Source organism: Chenopodium album, chromosome 27 (assembly GCF_948465745.1).
Source record: "Chenopodium album chromosome 27, dcCheAlbu1.1, whole genome shotgun sequence".
Classification (NCBI taxonomy): Eukaryota; Viridiplantae; Streptophyta; class Magnoliopsida; order Caryophyllales; family Amaranthaceae; genus Chenopodium; species Chenopodium album.
The window spans coordinates 8,616,645-8,636,995 of record NC_137860.1 but is presented as its reverse complement, the minus strand read 5'-3'; the positions used below and the strand labels follow the sequence as shown (position 1 = coordinate 8,636,995).

The window sequence follows — 20,351 nt, the reverse complement described above, 5'->3', positions numbered from 1 at the left end:
ACCTTTAGATTTGTCATAATGTCTAGTTTATAATATAATTTTGTTACAATTTTTACTAATGCACAATTAAAGATATTAATGGTCATAGTAACGTCTCGACAAATTTGCCTGTCAAACTGATGCATATAAAAAAAAACAGAGGGAGTAGATATACTACAAGGACAAAATAGTCATTTGCACCAATTAGGAGGAAAATAAACTAAACACCGCCAATTTATTCACCTCCCGCTAACATACGATATTCATACGGTACAACCCTACTTGTATCCGTATTTTAATAATAATAAAAAAAACATAAATAAATAGGCTAAAAAAAAGAAAAAAAAAAAACCAAAAGAAGTATTTATTTACTCCATAATTTTTTTTTTTTTTGAAGGGAAGTTTTTATTTATTTTATTTTAATTTTTCTTGTTATATTTTTTCCAGACCGGAAAAAGTACTAAAACTAAGAAGAGAGAGAAAACAGAAACATAAACAGAGCGCGAAGAGAAGAAGAAGAAGAGGAGAGAGAAAATACATTTCTCAGGCGAAAAATAGGGTTTCGACTTTCGAAAATCTCACCTACGAAACGTTTCTCGATCTACGCATTCATCAATTTCTTGTTTCTTCGCACAATTTGATCTGTAATCCATCCGTAAGTTTTATGGTTTTTCTATTCAGATTCCCAGATTTGGGGATTTTAGGGTTTTGATTTTCTTGACTTCACTTTTTGATTTGGAGCTGATTATTTTTGATTGGCGGTTTTCAAACCCTACATTGGGATTGTTTTTGTTGATTTTGTTGACTTACAGTTTGTGATTTTTGTTGTTAATGGTTGGAAATTAGGGTTTTTGGCCGAGGAAGATTATCGAAAACGGACGATATTGCAGTATGAGCATCAATAGTCCTGGAAAAGAGAAGAATTAGGGTTCGTGAGAATACAAGCGGAAAGCTTTGGAGTTCCATGGGCGATGGAGGTGTTGCATGCGTGCCTTTGCAGCCAATTATGGAGAAGTTTCCGGGTTCCGAAACATTTTGCGGTGGCGGCAGCGGCAGTGGCAGTGGCGGTAGCACCAACAATAGTAATGGCAAATTGGAGACTAAACCAGTTAAGAGGACTACTACTAAGAGGATGAAGTTGAAGAGAGATGCGTTTTTCAAGAAGGAAGAGCCGGGGAAGACCGAGCCGGTTCCGGAGAAAGTGAAGAGCAGTGGGGAAGTAGAGAATGGGGAAATTGGAGGTGATAAAGTGCAGAAAGACGAGATTGAAGAAGGAGAATTGGGGACGTTGAAATCGCCCCGGAGAGACGGGGAGAATGGCGAATATATGCCTGATATGTTGCACAAGACTGAGACTGAAAAAGGTGAGATTGTTACTGACAGGTGGAGGAGGGATGAATATGAGAAAGGAGAGTTTTCTCCACCCAGGTGGCGAAAAGGGGATGCGGAGAGGTATGATTTCAGCTCAGGAAGGTTCCGGAATGACTCTGTTCAGAGAAGGGATCGAACACCGGAGAAGTATAGGAAAGGAGAGTACGAGAAGGGGGAATTCAGTTCGTGGAGAGGGTCCAAAGATGAAGTCGAGAAGGGAGAATTTATTCCTGAGAGGTGGCATAAAGGAGATATTTTCAGGGACGATTATGGCTACTTGAAAGGGCGCAGGCACGATTCAAGTAGAGAGCGAGAACGAAGATATGAACATGAATGGACACCGTCTTCAGTACGATATTCAGGTGAGGATGTCTCTCCCAGCAGGGATTTCAGTAGAAGTGGGAATCATCGTCATGTCAAGAGAAATCCAAGGTGGGAAGCTAGCCAAGAAAGGAGCTACCCGAAATTGAGCTCAAAAATGATGGATGATGTGGCTTATAAGAATGAGTACAGTCATGGGAGAGGCCATGGAAGAGAACACTCATCAGGTGGTCGATTGAAGAGGTATGGCACTGACTTGGAAAGCAGTGACCGCAAGCCCTACGATGATCATGGTGATTATGTCAGTATGAAAAGCAGAAGGTTATCAAATCCAGAGCATTACTCGCGTCAGCCTGTTGATAAGTCATTTAGACATTCAAATTCATCAAGGCCTGTTTCTGATAGGCTTTCATTGCGACATTATGATGCTGCACCTACAAGAGCAGCTTATGACAGGCAGAGGCGTAGCCCTAGTTATTCTGAGAGGTCTCCACATGAGAGAGGCCGACATCATGATCATAGGGACAGGACTCCTGCTCCTCGTCATGAAAGATCCCCATGTTATCGTGGTCATCGCCATGACAATAGAAATCGAAGCCCCAGTTATATTGAAAAGTCTCCCAATGACCGTGCTAGGGTACATGATCGCCGGGATAGGTCTTCAAGTTACTCTGGATCCCCACCTGAACGTAGTAGGCCGTTTAACCACCGCCAAACAAGCAGGAGTGAAGTGAATGAGACTAAGCAGAGTGATAGGGTACAGAGTGAAAAGCCTACTGAGAAAATTCATAAGGATAAGGATTCAACTATCTCGGTTAAAGATCCTTTAAATGTGAATGATAAGCCAAATGGAACAGTTGACCAAGGTATTTCCTACGAGTCTCATGGGAAAGATGAAAATCAAGGTCCTTGTTTGGATGTTAAGGAACAACCTTCATTGGTCAATGGGAATATTGAAGAATTGGCATCAATGGAAGAAGATATGGATATATGTGACACACCTCCACATGTCCCTTGTGTGGCTAGTGTGAACCCAGGGAAATGGTATTACCTTGATCACTATGGAGAGGAGCGCGGTCCTTCTAGATTATGTGACTTAAAAGCACTTATAGAAGGAGGAATACTTATGTCAGATCACCTGGTTAAGCACTCTGACAGTGACAGGTGGGTGACTGTTGAAAATGCAGCTTCTCCAGTCGTAACTCCTAATTTTACGACAATTTTTTCAGAGACGGTCACACAGCTGGTGAGCCCTCCCGAGGCTCCTGGAAATGTGCTGGCCGATGTTGGAGATGCTGAGCATTCTGTGGATCAGGTTGGTATGGAGAGTTTAGATTCTTCTGTTCATTGTGTGACTGGTCAATCTGACCATCTTCTTCCTGATGATCTTGGCATCGATGAAAGAGTTGGGGCTCTTTTAGATGGCGTTACTGTTTTACCTGGAAAGGAACTCGAGATAGTTGGAGGTAAGCTCCTGTACTGTATAACCTTGATCACTTGTTTGAACTTTTTTGGAGGTTAGCTATTTTTGTACAGTTTGACCTTGATTACAGGTGAGAAAACCTCCTCTATATGTGAGGTTAAATCTTGAACTATTGAAAATATAAATCTAAGGTCATATTTTTCTTATTCCATTATACTTGAAATCTGCTTTTCCAAAGTCGCGCACCATCCTCTGCATTTTTCCCTGACCTCCCTTACTTTTTCTTGCTTCTGCAACTAAAATTCAAGAGATTTGGTCTGCTGTTCATCTGATACCTGGCCACAATTGCTGCTTCACAATCTGCGCCATACATTAGTCCCCTTTAATCCAAATTATAGGTGACTTGCTGAATTTAACTTTTATATCAATAAATTTAACCATATTGATTGATAACAATGATAAGCACTCATACAAAAGAAAGACCTTCCTTATTCTTGTCATAAGTATAAAGATCATAAAATATATGTTATACTATAGTTTGAATTGTGCTGAGGGTTGGCTTTTTAAATAATTTATATTATTTTATTTTAAAGTGTTTGTCCAATATTCATATGGGTGGAATAGTAATCTTTATACGAAGTATATGTATATATTTCCATTTGATGAGATGTGTTCTCACATAATAGAGTGTTTGCACGTATTGTTTTTAATGTTTAAACTGTTAGTTCCTTGTAAAGAGAGATGCTTTCTTCAACTAGAATTTTTTATAGTAATTTTTGACAAGACACTATCTTTTTTGTGCAATTCATGTCCTGCCACGTAAGTGTCTATAAGAACCACTTTTTGGCCCATGTTGCACACCATACTGACTTTACAATGAATAAATTTTTATAAATAAGGAAGTGAGTTAATAGTTAATAAAGGGGTTTTAGTTTGCAATCACCACAAGCAGGAAGATTAGTTACAGACTGACCTTACAATGAATAAATTTTTTTATAAATAAGGAAGTGAGTTAATAATTAATAAAGGGGTTTTAATTTGCATATCACCACAAGCAGGAAGATTAGTTACAGACTGTGGCACCTTAAGAGACAGGTGGCTGAGATGGCTTTTTATGTGCAAATTGACCCAACAAATGTGGTTTCTATTTTTATTTTTTTTAATTTAAAACATTTAGGAGTGTGGCTCCTTAGCAACGTAGCCTATCAACATCATTGTTATCATTGCTGTTCTTAGATTTTTGTGTAGATACCTGATATAGTGCTGCTAAATGTTTGTGCAGAAGTACTACAGATGACATTTGATCATTCAGAGTGGGAAAGATTTGGTATCTTGGAAGGTATGTGTATTTTCAAAGTTATTTGTCAGTCTTCGCCATCATTGTTCTTAATTAGCAGTGAATCTTTGACATATTTACATGAAGTTTATTTGTACTGTGCATTATTTATTTAGAGCGGGGTTGTTGCAGATAATTTTATTTACTATCAAAGGATAAATTCTGATTATTGTAATCTGTCTGCTCCCTCTTGGAGAGCTGTTATTTCTAATGCAAATAGTTCAATTTTATCTTAACAAATCAAGTGAATGTGTGATGCTTATTCTGTAATTAATGCCAGTAATGTATCTTCATAAATTGATCCTCCCTAATATAGAAAAACTTTTTCAATGCTGGTAATTATCTCTTCCTTGACCTGGACTTATTCCTCTCTTTATTCTCTGATATCATTTGCATTTAGGAAATCTAGAATACTAACCTTTTTTTAGAGGTCTATTCCGTTTGTCACACTTGAGCAATCTCATTCATATGCATTTATGTTAAGATAGCTGATTAACTTTCTAAGTGTCTTGGGATTTTTACTCTTGCTCTATGCTTTTAAACACAACTCTGTATGTGTTGTTGCTTGAAATTGAAATGGATTAAGAAAATGGATTAAGAAAATGGTTTTGCTTGCAACTTTTATAAGTTGAAGTGGCCGATTTGTTAACATCATATGTCCTATCCACCATACAGGCTTTATGCAGGATAATTCATGCAGTCAAGACCCTTTGGAGCAGAATCAAGAAGAGGATATATCACGACATCCGGACTCTACATCAAAGGACACTGCTGAATCCACCTCTACTGCTAGCCTTGATAAGGAATGCTCTTACCTCTTGAGTGAATTTACTGAATGGTTCTCTGGTCGATGGTCATGTAAAGGTGGGGACTGGCAAAGAAGTGAAGATGCCATTCAAGACAAATATTTTAGGAAAAAGGTTGTGTTGAATGATGGTTTCCCTCTTTGTCAGATGCCAAAATCTGGTTATGAGGACCCACGATGGCAGAGAAAAGATGACTTGTACTACCCTTGTCAAAGCAGGAAGCTTGATCTTCCCTCCTGGGCATTTTCCTGGCCAGATGAGAGGAGTGATTCTAGTGCAATTAACAAGCCAGTTCAAGCAAAAGCTGCTGCTGTAAGAGGGGTAAAAGGAAGTATGATGCCGGTGATTAGAATCAATGCATGTGTTGTTAAAGATCATGGTTCATTTGTTTCTGACTCTCGGTTGAAACCAAGGGGGAAGGACAAGTACTCTTCGAAGGGAATTAAGCATTACTCTTTATCCACTGATGTTAAGCGATTATCTGAAGAAGAAGCTTTTCATTTCAAAAGCTCTAAGGAGCAAAGCTCTGGAGGATCGTGGGAATCTAGAATCGTAGATAAACCAAAAGACCGAGTTTGCACTGCAAATGACTTACAGTTGCACTTAGGTGACTGGTATTACCTTGATGGCACCGGGCATGAACATGGACCATTTTCATGCTCAGTACTGCTTAAGTTGGTGAATGAAGGTTTTTTGAAGAAGCAAAGCAGTGTGTTTCGTAAACTTGACAAAGTTTGGGTTCCAGTTATTTCTGTAATCAAGGCCTCAGAAAATATGCACCAACTCGTTGGAGATAGTATTGCTCCTGTTGGTGTATCTTCTGTAGCACCTGCTGTGCATGGTGACAGCTGTTCACTTTCTAATTCATTCCATAGCTTGCATCCCCACTTTATCGGTTATACACTAGGGAAGCTTCATGAATTAGTCATGAAATCTTACAAGAGTCGTGAGTTTGCTGCTGCTATCAATGAGGTCTTAGATCCATGGATTAATATTAGACAACCAAGGAAGGAAACAGAGAAGCATAGAAGTTCTCTTTATCTTCAAAAATCTCCCATGGGTATGTTTTCCTATACTTAATTTCTAGTTGGTCTTATCTGATATTGCTTGCATTAATGTGGTACTCTGTTTTTGTTGCATGTTCAGGTGAGACTTTAAAGTATTGCTACTTGGTCTATGTTTCATCTTTTGGGTTGACATACTTATAAGTCATGTTGGCCAGTATTACATATGTGTAAATTTTTCAAGAAAAGGTGAAATAAGGAAAATTGGTGTCAAGTGTTAAATATTGGCTTAAATGAATGGCCTTTCTAAGCTTGTGGATTAAGTCCCATTAATAGGATGCACGGAGAACATTAAATTTCATTAATTTAAGATAATTATGTGATTAAGAGTTTATTTGATTTTAATGGCAGTTCAGAGAAGTAAATCCATATATGTCCACTAATGTATTAACTCTGTAGTTTTCCTTCAGACGGCTTTCATTGTGCTTCTTAGCTTATGGTACCTGAAAATTCAATAAGTTGCTTGAAACTTAGTACTTCACTCTTAAGTCTTAACATTACTTTTAACCCAGAAGAACTTAGAAATAAATTCTCCATACTAAAACATTGTTTGACCCTTAGTATAATTTAAAACCCATCCATATCTACTCCCGGCTATCTTAGAAACTGTAGTTATGTAGGCCGACCCATTGATTCGGAAGGAGTAGGGGTTGGATGAAAGAGACTTAGAGAACTAGAGCTTGTTTGCTAGCAATTGTATTTTATTTTTAACATATTTAAATAAGAATATATGTTTATGTTTGCTTATTTGTTTCAATTCACTATCTTTTCTCTTTTACTAAATATTTTCAAAATAATTTTAAAACTCATGTACAAGTATCCAAAGAACTTTTAGTATGATACACTTCTTCTGTAGGGCAATTATAGTCACCTTGTTGCATAAACTGCTTTGGGATGTCTAGACAAACTGTCGCCTTTACAAAAATAGTAATAGTATGTGATTGGCCTACCCATACCCTTACTAAGATTGAGCAATGGGGAGTGTGTGAATTGGTCCATTGTGTCTATTGTTTTGGACAGAGAGTAAATTTTGATTAGAACTGTATCATATCCTTAATTCTTGTGACTTATTTTTTATTTTTTTATTCCCCCCCCCCCCCCCCCCCCCCCCTTTCGGGGCTTCTTCCACTTCTAGTTATCTCCTTTTCTTTTTTTGGTGGAAATATTCAAATTGCAGAGGGCATCAGAGAATATGTCTTAAATAGTTTTCTTTCTGTATTAATAGTGAATCAAAGAAGTATGTATATTATATCAAGCCCTAAATTCTTCCATTTGAAATAGTTCAACATGTCGCTATATAACTATTGTTTCTTTGGTTTTTGGTCTTGCTTTTATACAGAGAATGAAGTATCTATGCTTTTTGAGGAAGACATGCATGGTAAAAAAAGATGTCGGACACTTATTGATGGAGATGATGAAAATTACGAAGTGACCAAAGGCTCATCACGTTTCTCTTATAGGGAGCCCTCATTTGAGGACTTATTTGCCAGTGCTACTTTTTGCAAAGAAGAGGGTGTTTGTTCTAAGAATGAGGTGGGGAGCTGGGGTCTACTGGATGGTCATATTTTGGCACGCATTTTTCATTTTCTTAGAACTGATGTCAAATCCCTAATGTTTGCTGGCACAACTTGCAAGCACTGGAGAGCTGCTGTTGGTTTCTACAAAAATGTGAGTGTAAGGGTTGATTTGTCAACTATGGGCTCCAACTGCAGTGACTCCATTATTGGGAGTGTCATGGTGAGTTTTGGGTATATTATTTTTAATTTTTTGTGATTATCGTGGGACCTCTTTATAATCTTAAATATGCATTTTATTGTTAATCCGATGCAGAGTGGATATAATAAGCAAATGATCAAGGTGTTAGTTTTAGATGGTTGTACCAATGTTACTTCAGCTGTGCTTGAGGAGATTCTTCAGTCATTTTCTTGTATATCCTCTGTTGATATAAGAGGTTGCAGCCAGTTTGAGGAGTTAATATTCAAATACCCCCATGTAAACTGGGTCAGAGAGCGAAGTTCACAAGGCATTGGTTTTGAAGAGTCAAATTCAAAGATAAGGAGTTTAAAACAGATGCCCGAGCAATCTTCATCGGTTTCTAAATTGGGTCATGGGAGTTATATGGATGAGTCCAGTGGGCTAAAAGATTACTTTGATATGGTGGAAAAAAGAGGTGCAGCTAATCAGGCATTCAGGCAGAATCTATATAAGCGTACAAAACTGCTTGATGCTCGGAAATCTGCATCTGTCCTAGCCCGTGATGCCCGTATGAGGCATTTGGCTATGAAGAAGGCTGGAAATGGGTACAGAAAAATGGAGGAATTCCTTGTGCTTAGCTTAAAGGATATTATGAAGGGGAACACATCTGACTATTTTGCAGAGAAGGTTATTTATCAGCTGTTTCTAGCTATTGAAGTCCTTTTTCCCTCCTTCAATCTGGTGTTATTTAGTAACTCATTTGTCTTTTTATTTTGGTTATTCTTTTTATAGGTTGCAGAAATTCAGAACAAAATTCAGGATGGATATTATACTAATCGTGGCTTGAGTGCTGCTAAACAAGATATCAATAAAATGTGCAAAGATGCCATCAAGTACTCTCTCTCTCTCTCTCTCTCTCAACCATGACTCAATATTTCATATTTGTGAACCTCAAGTGTAACCATTAAACAATCAACCATGATGGATGATCTCCTGTGCCAGGAGATCCATGTGTAGAGCCACAGGAGTTTGACATTATATTTTTTGCTCAATAAAAATTGTGATGGATGCTCTCCTGTGCAAGAAGAACAATGTGTAGAGCCAAAGAAGTTTAACATTAGATTTTCTGCTCAATCATTTATGTTTATTCCTTTCTTTTCTGTGCAAAGTTTGTAAATCTAGGACTGGTTTTTAAAAAGTTGTCATGGGTTACTTTTTTGTATCTTCCCCGTTTCTCAATGGCAGTTTGTGTATTGTCAACTACATTCCCTGTTTTGAGCTTTTGTGTCATATGTTACCTCCCTCTTTCGGACTCATAGTTTGAGTATATGATCTGCCTCATAAGGCCCTATAGTTATGTCTTTCATGAAGTTTGATGAATATCATAGTTGCATTATTTACATTGGCAAAAAAAAAATTAAATATACAATGATACACTGTTGCTTTTTTTTTTTTGTGTTTGTTTATCTGGATTTTTTAAAATTTTTATCTTATATTTATGTTTATTTATCATTTATCATGTGATGTATCAGTACTATAACAAGCTATGCATATACAGATTACAAAAACGAGGTGAAGCAGGTGATATGGAGAGTGTTATTCATCTGTTTATTAAACTTGGAACACGTCTTGATGAAAGCTTTAAATCAGCTATTAATAGAGATGAGATGAAGAAAAAATTGAGGGATGAATCCAGTGGTCCCTCTGGTCACAGAAAGTCAAAAACACCCACAGAGAGAAAATATACGAGCAGGGCCAATGGCTCATCATCAGTTAATGGGGATTTTGATTATTTGGAGTGTTCTTCTGACCGGGAGATTAGAAAGAATCTTTCAAGAACGTATAAGAAAGCAGACTTGGATGGTGAATCATCTGATGAATTTGTGTCATCTTCAGATGATGAAAGTAATACTGGAAGTGCCTCGGACACAGAGAGTGATTCAGATGTACGTTCAGGTGTTACTTTTGAGTCGAAAGAGGAATACTTCAATGAAGATGATGCTTTTGATTTAACCCCTGAGGATCGTGAATGGGGTGCTCGTATGACCAAGGCCAGTCTTGTGCCTCCAGTGACTCGGAAATATGAAGTTATTGAACAATATGTTATTGTAGCTGATGAGGCTGAAGTGCAACGAAAGATGAAGGTTGCATTGCCTGAAAATTATGAAGATAAAGTGAAAGCTCAGAAAAATGGTTCTGAATTGGTGGATATGGAAATTCCTGAAGTTAAACAATATAAACCACGGAAAGAGCTTGGACAGGAGGTTATAGAACAGGAGGTGTATGGAATTGATCCTTATACACACAATCTTCTTCTTGATTCAATGTCTGAAAATGTGGATTGGTCTCTTACAGAAAAGCATGTTTTTATTGAAGATGTGATCCTTCGGGTATTGAATAAACAAGTTAGACAATACACAGGCAGTGGAAATACACCCATGACTTATCCTTTGAGACCTGTCATAGTGGAAATTCTTGGAACAGCTAAGCAAGATAATAATATGAGCACTCTGAAACTTTGTGAGGCTCTTTTACAAGCCATTGATGGCCGGCCTGACGACAATTATGTTGCTTATAGAAAGGTACTTTGTAGAGTTTCTATTTGTTTCAACTATAATTTCCTTTCGTTACTGGCTCCTTATATGTGGAAACAATGTTCTTGTTCTGTAATCTTTGTTCAGGGGCTTGGTGTAGTCTGCGACAAACAAGGTGGTTTTACTAAAGACGATTTTGTTGTTGAATTTTTGGGAGAGGTATGTCTTTCATTTTTGCCAATTCCAAATTTTTCTTGAGAAGCCATGATCGTTGGAATACATTCGTCGAGTCTTTTCGTGGTCTTTGTGCAATCACTCCAGTAAACTAGATATGGATAAACTGACTATTAGAAGAACTATCAATGTCACACATCAATCATTTATGCACTGAGTTCTGCTGTAGTGTGGCTTTTAATGTTATTTTAAAAAAAACTGTGTCTTTGATGCTAAATCTAATATTTTTTTATTTACTTTCTCTTCCGCTTGCCTTTAAGCTTTGATTTTAAGACTAGGGGTTTTTTTTTATTATTTTATTATTTTTTATTATTTGATAGGCTGAAATGAAGCACGCATTGACTTCTGAAAGGTTAATGGTGTTCATTTTTTTACCATCAGAGACAAACAGAATATATAATCTTGCTCCTGTATTTTCCCATCATGAATTCATCTTTTAGCTCTGGGTAAAGGAGAGAAAACATGCGCACAATTGACACAAGCACCCTGTTAACTTTGTACATTTACTTTAAGAGAATTATACCCATTTCACCTCATATATTACGAGTACTTAGGAAAAAAAAACATGTTATTTGTTTTGGCATTAAATTTGTGAGTGGCTATGCATGTTGACCTGTAGATTATTTAAGAACCTTTCTCCAATTATTATGATAACCTGTATATCTCAAATATAATTTGATCCATTGATGTATATACCCATTTCAGAGTGCAAATGAAAGATGGTTCATTGCATTCTAATGCTGTTTGCATTAAAAAAACCCAGAATATATACAACTATTAGGCCTTTAAATCTTTTATCATTGGTGCGAGGGCTTGACATGTTCAGAGTCATATTTTCCAAATAAAGAAGGCTAAAGGGAAGGGAGAAGCTTCTTTAGAATTTTGCAAATAGGAGTAGAACTAACAACTAACAAGTGAATCGACCATCTCCTCTTAAAATCTGCTGCAGTTCTACCCATGTAATTTGAAAATAATCAATGTTACGTGGACACATCATTTTGCCCACCTTTCCCAGATGGATACAAGTTATACAACTCGACTCTGATCTGACTTCTAGTATTGGATATTGATAAGGATATTAAGGAATGCCTCTCGAAGTTAAAAAATTCATGAAAAGAATACTCTTCTTTTTACTTTGGTCTTTCACCTCTTATGTTGGGCAACCTGTAAATTGGACTGATGATAGGGACTATAAGATTTGTTTTTTTTTTTTTTTTTTTTTTTTTTTTTTTTTTTTTTTTTTTTTTTTTGGGCTTTGTGGTCTTTATCATGTTTTGGCTTTCATATACTACGTACTTCGTATGTGTATAATTCAGCGTATTCATTCTAGATTGTAGATTTATATGTTTAAATTTCCACTCTAAATTGTGTGATTTGGAACACTTGCAGGTTTACCCTGCTTGGAAGTGGTTTGAGAAACAGGATGGAATCCGTTCTTTGCAGAAGAATAGTAAAGAACCTGCACCTGAATTTTACAACATATATCTCGAGAGGCCCAAGGTTTTTCCTTAGTTTGGATTATTTAATTGAGAACCCTTTTCCACCCTTGTGTTTTGTGATTTTAACAGGGTCTTCATTAAATTGCTAACTGTAAATTCTTATTGGCAGGGTGATGCTGATGGCTATGATATACTCGTTGTTGATGCTATGCATAAGGCAAATTATGCAAGTCGAATTTGTCATTCGTGTCGACCTAATTGTGAGGCAAAGTGAGTACTTTCTATTTCTTCCGTGCATTTAGCCCCTTAGATTTTTTTTTTTTTTTTTTTTCCCACAAAAAGAAGGAAAAAATGCCCTTGATTGCCTAGGCATTCCTTTTCAACTCACATGTGTCGAATATATTTGTTAGTTTATCTCCAACTTGGTGCTTGACTAGGTATTCTTTTTCTACCCTCTTGTGTCTAATATATTTGTTAAATGTCTCCAACTTAACTTGTGCCTTATATTAATAACCATTATTTGAACTTGCAATCTTGCTGTCTTCAGAAGATTGAACCTTTATGTTTTTTCCACATAGGATATAAATCACTTTATGGAAATCGTTATGCTCTCTGTTGATGGTGCCTGTATCTCTTGTGACATTACCTCGCAGATGAGGTTTATAGTGACTATGTAATATGTGGTGCTCCTGTAGGAGCATATGACCAAAATTGAAAGGATAGTGATTGGCTGATGTGGAGAGATTTGAGCTGTTCTACTTTGACAATATGTTAACCTTGGAAAAGTGAAGAAGTTTTGGTATTTGGGAAGGATGTGATAAAGTTTGCTAGTTTTTGTGGAAGGGAGGCTTGTAGTGATTGGAACTTTGGAAGCATTGGTGTCTGTATGGTAGTAGGTCCTGTTGAATTGAAAATTGTTTAAGAATAATTTGTGGCCTGTAGAAAAGTGTATTTGTAGCGTTTCACATGGATAATTTAATTATTTGTGAACCTCATATTAATAGAGATAACTGTTAAAAGAGGGAAAGAATGATAATATATGTGTTCATGAAATAGGCCAAAGAGTCTCGCAGCTTGTAATCATAAAAGAAAGGTCGTTGCAATCATAATAAGGCAGAAGAAGCTTCTACATGAAATCAGGAGTTTCTTCACATTGACTTTTTCAAAATTTATAGAGATCGCAAAAAGTCCTTTGTTTTCATTTCTATTATATTATTATTTACCACCCTATAATATGAATTTATCTTTTTCTGTACCTTTTTTTTGGTATTGGTATGAACAATCATATAGTGCTTGACCAATGACCATGCTGTTAACTATCTGATTGTGTAAATGCAGAGTTACGGCTGTAAGTGGTCAGTATCAAATTGGAGTCTACTCTGTTCGCCCAATCGGATTTGGGGAGGAAATTACCTTTGATTATAATTCAGTTACTGAGGTATGTACATTTATCTTTTTCATTTACCGCCACCACTCCCTTTTTTACTTCTTGAATTTTTTTGTAGATCAACGTCAGTTGCTTACTTATAGATGGCCTTGATATTTTTTGTAGAGCAAGGAAGAATATGAAGCCTCTGTTTGTTTGTGTGGTAATCAAGTCTGCCGTGGAAGCTATTTGAATTTAACAGGCGAAGGGGCTTATCAGAAGGTATATCGACTTGAATTATTCGTAATGAAAATAGTTTTACAGATTTTTTATCACCATCATGCGCCTTTTGCAATGTTTAAATGTATCATATATGTTTTAATAGACTGTCATAAATTTTCCAAGAGGATTATATGCAGTCTCTGAGATTACTGTATATAAAATGAAAAGCAGGGATGTAATTAGTAACTATTGTTAGGGGGGGGGGGGGGATTGTGTTGAACACCAAGCACTCCGTAGTATTTACTATTGATGAGAAATTATTGTGATTGATGTCAAGTTTGGAGTACAACATACTATTCATATGAGATAACTTTATAGCACTTTTAGTCCAATTATATTTTTAGAGCTCACATTTTAGATTTTGTAATTTTTATACCATCTAATCAGCTCAAGTTGATTACGGCTTTAAACTAAAATTCATGTGTCAAATACTTATTCCAATCAAGTATAACCCATTGTTTTCTTTGCTTAATTTCATTTTCCATCCTTTCCAATTTAGTTTTCCCGTTACTTGAATTGGAATGACTCACTTTTTTTTTCCTTTTTCTTTTTTATTAACTCTCTTTCCCTCTAACAGAAGCTAGTGTCTCACCATCTCTCATTCAATTTTAAAAATATATTCACTATCCCCTATCACATCCACCTATTTATATTTTAAACACCAACTATTTTACTAAAACTATGCACCATGATGAGTGAACACACTAATATGGAGCAAAAAGATTATAGTTTTTGATCCCGTGCTACGCATGTACTTTTCAACTTTTTAAATAAATTGAAATGAGTCATTTTAAATAAAAAAAATTGGTGTGAATTCTAACTGAACATATTTTTGCTTTACCATTATATATACTCCCTACATTTTTGTTTTTTATCATACCAATTTTTGACCTTCTGCACTATTCCCAGACTTTACTTGACTAATGTTAGTGATTAACTGATTATAAATAAGAAAAAACATAGTTAGATGGGATATTGTTAGAATTATCGCAATGCCTTATTTTACAAATGTCAACTTTTTATATTTTTTGCTTTAGTGATTAAACATTTTCACGGTCACAGTCTTGGCCAGCATTTAAATACGTACATGACATGCAATTTTAGTTAGCAAATTTGTCAAAAAAAAAACAAAAAGTTAGCAGATTAAATATATGATAATAACAAAAACAAATATTGCTCCCTAAAAACAGCCTTACGTGATTAGGAAATTCAATGACATAACTTTTGTATTTTGTTTTTTAGCTTTTATTAGTAATTCGAAATCAATAATCCTTTTGTTGTTTAATTGTCATTATTCCGAAATCTGACATCAAAAGTCAACAAGATCAAGCACGAGTGTCTCTTACCTTGTCGCACGACCTCATTCCAGGACCTGTTGTTGATCATTTTTTTTTTAATTAATTTGTTTAATATTTTTTAATTTTTATTGTTTATGATGTTCATCAGGTGCTGAAGGAGTGGCATGGACTATTGGATAAGCACCGTTTGCTTCTGGAGGCATGCGAATTAAATTGGGTATCTGAGGAGGATTATATTGACTTAGGAAGGGCTGGTCTCGGAAGTTGTTTGTTGGGCGGTTTGCCTGATTGGCTGATTGCTTATTCAGCTCGGCTGGTATGTATTTTCTTATTCGTTATTTTTGTTGCCAGATATGTTTATTGGCTGTCTGTGTCCACAATCGTCTAATGATCTGGTTTGGTTGTAGGTACGTTTCATAAATTTTGAAAGAACAAAGCTACCTGCAGAGATCTTGAGGCATAATTTGGAAGAAAAGAAGAAATATTGTCAAGAAATATCTTTAGAGATGGAGAAGAGTGATGCTGAAGTCCAGGTTAGCCTATTTTTGCACAATACACTGAAGATTTAACAGTTTTTTGTTTTTTGTTTTGTTTTGTTTTTTTTTTTTTTTTAAGGAGCAAGGTTTAACAGTTCCTCCAAGCATCGGTCTTTCTTTTTTTGCTTCAAGTCATTGATTAGCCTGTTTGAAATTCATTTGTGTCTATATTATGTGATAGCATCAAAGGAATTAATTGTTTACAGCTACAAATTAATCTTGGTTGCTTGTTTATTTTTATATTTGAATGGATAGGCGGAAGGAGTTTACAACCAGAGACTTCAAAATTTGGCTCTGACATTGGATAAGGTATGCACCATAGTCGTCTCAATTGTGTTTTTTTCATAAAATTTCTTTCATTATTTCATATGTTGTGGCAATCAGTACGGATTAGAGGGTAGGTGATTATGGCTTACTTTATAGCCAGTAAAGTTACCTGTCATTTTATTACATAAGTCATAAAACCCTAATTATGCACCATTAGTTTTGTGTTTATAATTCAAAAGACAATTTAGGCTTTAGTTGATACATTTTAATGGTGATGATTATTTATAGTATAATAGTTGATTGCCTTGGAGTGACGACTTGGAAATATATGGGGTTACTTTAAGTGTCTTAAACAAGGACACACTTGACTCATATACATCCTAGTCTAAAAGTTTCAAGAAGTTGTCTGAAGCACATTATCATTGTTTAGGGTTTGATTTCTCTGTATTTTGTTATATATACTAATCTGCTAGCTTATATACTTCCAGGTTAGGTATGTCCTAAGATGTGTATTTGGAAACCCAAAGGAAGCTCCTCCTCCTTTGCAGAAGCTTAGTCCTGAAGAGATGGTGTCTGCCTTATGGAGTGGAGAAGGTTCACTTGTTAATCAACTTCTTGAGTGCATCGCTCCACATATAATTGATGATCGCATACTACAGGACCTTAAATCAAATATACGTGCTCATAATCCATCAAGCTCCGGGAATCTTGAAAAAGACCTAAGGAAATCTTTATTATGGTAAGAATCACAACTATATATGCTTCTGAATCTTTGTTCTACTATGTTTGCTCACAATTAATATCTTTCCTAAGGTTGAGGGATGAGGTTCGCAATCTTCCTTGTACATATAAAAGTCGACATGATGCAGCTGCTGATTTGATCCACATATATGCTTACACAAAATGTTTCTACAAAATTAGGGTGAGTTTACTTTTTTCCTACTACAAAAACTGTTTTAAACCTTCTGGAGCATCAATTTCTTGAATTTTCCTCTTTAATTGATTATCATATTACTCCTGCAGGAATACAAGTCTGTAACTTCACCTCCTGTTTCCATCAGCCCTCTTGATCTTGGACCTAAGTGTGCTACAAAACTGTCTGGGGTGGTTGAATATTGCAAGACTTACGGTGAAAACTACTGTTTAGGACAGTTGATTTATTGGCACAATCAGGCTAACACTGACCCAGATCGTGCGTTAGTACGAGCAAGCAGGGGCTGCTTGTCATTGCCTGATATTGGCTCTTTTTATGCCAAGGCTCAAAAGCCATCAAGGCAGCGTATTTATGGTCCAAGGACTGTAAGATTTATGCTTCGTCGAATGGTGAGTATGTTTGTTCTTTAAACTACAAAATTCGTTGGTGTCCACGCAAATAATTGTTGTCAAATACTCAAAATGGTATTTAAATTTCCTTGTTCAAGTATTTGAGTGGTGATTGGTGTTTTGGTTTATGTGTGGGTCAAGTATAGTTGTGTATGTTCTCCATTATTATCTTTAAATGAATAGTGAGACTTTTTTTTTAATTTTTATTTTTAAGTTTAGTAGGACCCTGACCGAACCTCAATCCTCACGGGTTTTTTGGTCCGGTTTTTGCGGGTCAAGACACTTTGAGAGTGAGCGAATGGTAAGGGATCCCCACCCTCAAAGTGCCTCTAATGGGGATTGAACCTCCAACCTCAAGGTTGGAAGGTACAAGCTACCAAGCTTAGCTTGGTAAATATTGAGATAGAATTGGATGTCAAGGATCTGGTTGAATTCGGTTATATCATGCTCCCTACGTCCCTTAATACAAAGACTCTTTCTAGCATTTATTACTCACGTAATAAAGAGAATGCTTTGAATTTAGGGACGGAGAGAGTACTTGTTTTGTGCTCTCTGGCAACTCACTAATTGTATGCATTTATTATCTGAGCTGATTAAATGTCTGCAGAAGCCTGCTAGTTGCTGCATTCTTTGTATTGCGAGGCCTAGTGTCTTTTGATTTTGCTGCTGTATTCCTAAAGACGTGATTGGATTATATCTCTTTGTTGGAAAGGTTTTTGTCTTGTGACTTGTCTTAAATCTTCTTATATCTTTGTTAATCAGGAAAAACAGCCACAGAAGCCATGGCCTTTGGATAGAATATGGTCATTCGAGAGTTCCTCGAAATTTTTTGGTAGTCCTATGTTAGATGCCGTATTGAATAATTCTCCACTGGAGCGGGAAATGGTGATTTGGTTGAAGAATAGACCTGCCATATTCCAAGCCATGTGGGATCGATGACCTTCGACCAGTTGACGGTACTAATTTAACACACTTATTTGCTTGAAAGGGGTCCAATTATTAGTTCGGGGATTCCTCTCCCTCAAGTGGTCAATGGTAGCTACCCGCCTCATCATCTTCATTCTTATGTACAGTCTTTTTCCTCCATTTTGCTCGTGTAATTTGTAAGTCACATTAGGTCATAGAAAAATTTTCCCCTCTTGCTCTTAATGTTCTAAGCTTAGTTAAATTCAAACGATTAATTTTAGTTAATAGAAAATTAAATTAGTCAGCCAATTTTTCTCTAGCAGTTCATCTTGTAGTTATTTCCTTTCCTTTTTATTAGTAATACTAGTGTGGTAGTGGCATCGCCTTGATTAAGTTAAGCGCTTGATTTTTCTATATAAATTTCTTTCCACGTGCTCAAGGTTTGGAAGGTGTAATCATTTTTGTAAGTGTTATGTAATTTTATAGGACGTATTCATGTATATATTGTCATATATTCTTCTTGTTGATTCAGGAAAAAGAAAAAAAAAATGGAGGTGCTCAACGATTATTCATTTGAGCCTATAAATCTAAAAAAAAAAAAAAAAAAAAAAAAAAAAAAAAAAAAAAAAAAAAACCGTGTGAACGTGAAATTTCGAATGTAGAAAGCAAAAATTTGAGGATAAAAATTGCGGATTCGCATGTTAGAAATTCAAGATAAACACAATGGTAACTGTATAGATAATAGAAGAATTATGCATGATTTATTTAAATTGTTACAAGTTTTGTAGCTGTTACGCACTCGTATTAATGATTGAAAAAATGAAGGAAAGTCTAAGGGCCTGTTCACTTCAACTTAATTTCAGTTCAGCTTCAATCAGTTCAGTTCAACTCTAATCAGTTCAGTTCAGTTCAGCTCTTAATTTCCTTCTCTCATAAAATATTCATTTCAACTCAGTTCAGTTCAGTTCATTTCAGCTCCAATAAGTTCAGTTCAGCTCAGCTCAGCTCAATTCAGTAAATATGAACAGGCCCTAAGCCACGTAAGATTTAATTTTCTTAGCGCCAGGTAGGATTATAAAGTTTAGTTGTAACCAATTATATAAGAGATTATTAATTTCTTTTAAAATTAATTAATTCAAATGTCACGCAAGCAAAAGTTGGTGAATGATATTATTAAGTTTAAATTAATTAAATATAAAATATTATGATTTGATATTAGGAATTTTATCTAAATAAGCAACGAATTTTAGCACATAAATACAAAAAATATGTTTGAAACAATTCAAACAAACCATGCATCGCATGAGCTTCATCTAGTAATTATATACACTCCGGTGTAAAGTGCATTTAAGGTTATTTTATAATAGAAATTTTCTTCTTGGTTTGAATTTTTGCCTTTTGTGGCCATTCATTTGTAAATTTATCCTGATGGTGGTAGTTTTAGTTTGATTTGCAAATAGATAAACAAGGGGTATGGAGTTCCCAATTCTAACCAAGGATGAAAACAACTAATTAAGTTTGTTTTTGCACTCTTGGCCAAGCTTAGATCTCTCCTAAAATGTCTCAAATTACAAGGAATCCAATTCATTTTTAAATTAATAATTTCTAAATTTTATTAATAATAACAATGTATTTTAAAGACAAATATCCCATATTCCCAAACATGTATTACGAGATGATAAAATTAGAGCTCTTATCTAACTCTAGCTAAACACATGCCTAAACTTAATGCTCCTTTATTTTACTTAATTTGGAAATAATACTAAGTACTTGTTCACTTTATAAGTGCCGTTTGGCAATCTTTCATCAATGAAATCCTTTTGTTCTCGTCAAAAAAAAAAAAAAAAAAACAAAAAAAAAGAGGTCATGTTCACTTCCCTTAAAAATATAAAATTAACTAAACATAATTTTAGTTAGAAAAAATTAGTTCTTATTTTAAAATCTGTAAATATAATTTCAGTTCGTTAAAATTCTGTAAATTTAAATAAGAGATTTAATAGAAAATCAATTAAAATAATTTCAGTTCAACAAAAATAATTTCAGTTTAGTAAAATTAATTTGAGTCCAGTAAAAATAATTAAAGTTTAGTCAATATAAAGTGAAGTGAGCAGGGTCTAACTCTATTAACCAATAAATTATATGTGTAAATTTTGGATTGACGTATGCATACT

At 35.4% G+C, this 20,351-nt stretch overlaps 1 protein-coding gene across 1 annotated transcript; it reads left to right on the top strand.

Moving 5' to 3' along the window:
• The first annotated feature begins 380 nt into the window (after positions 1-380).
• On the top strand, positions 381-18,484 carry LOC145621420 (histone-lysine N-methyltransferase ATXR3-like). The gene is made up of 20 exons (XM_081676151.1): positions 381-634; positions 826-3,137; positions 4,377-4,433; positions 5,106-6,296; positions 7,640-8,037; positions 8,131-8,682; positions 8,788-8,888; positions 9,554-10,577; positions 10,677-10,748; positions 12,153-12,263; positions 12,372-12,472; positions 13,541-13,640; positions 13,755-13,850; positions 15,297-15,464; positions 15,556-15,681; positions 15,940-15,993; positions 16,440-16,690; positions 16,765-16,873; positions 16,975-17,274; positions 18,037-18,484. The coding sequence occupies exons 2-20, from the start codon at positions 944-946 to the stop codon at positions 18,211-18,213; spliced, it is 7,182 nt and encodes a 2,393-aa protein (XP_081532277.1). The 5' UTR covers positions 381-634; positions 826-943; the 3' UTR covers positions 18,214-18,484.
• Positions 18,485-20,351: the final 1,867 nt, after the last annotated feature.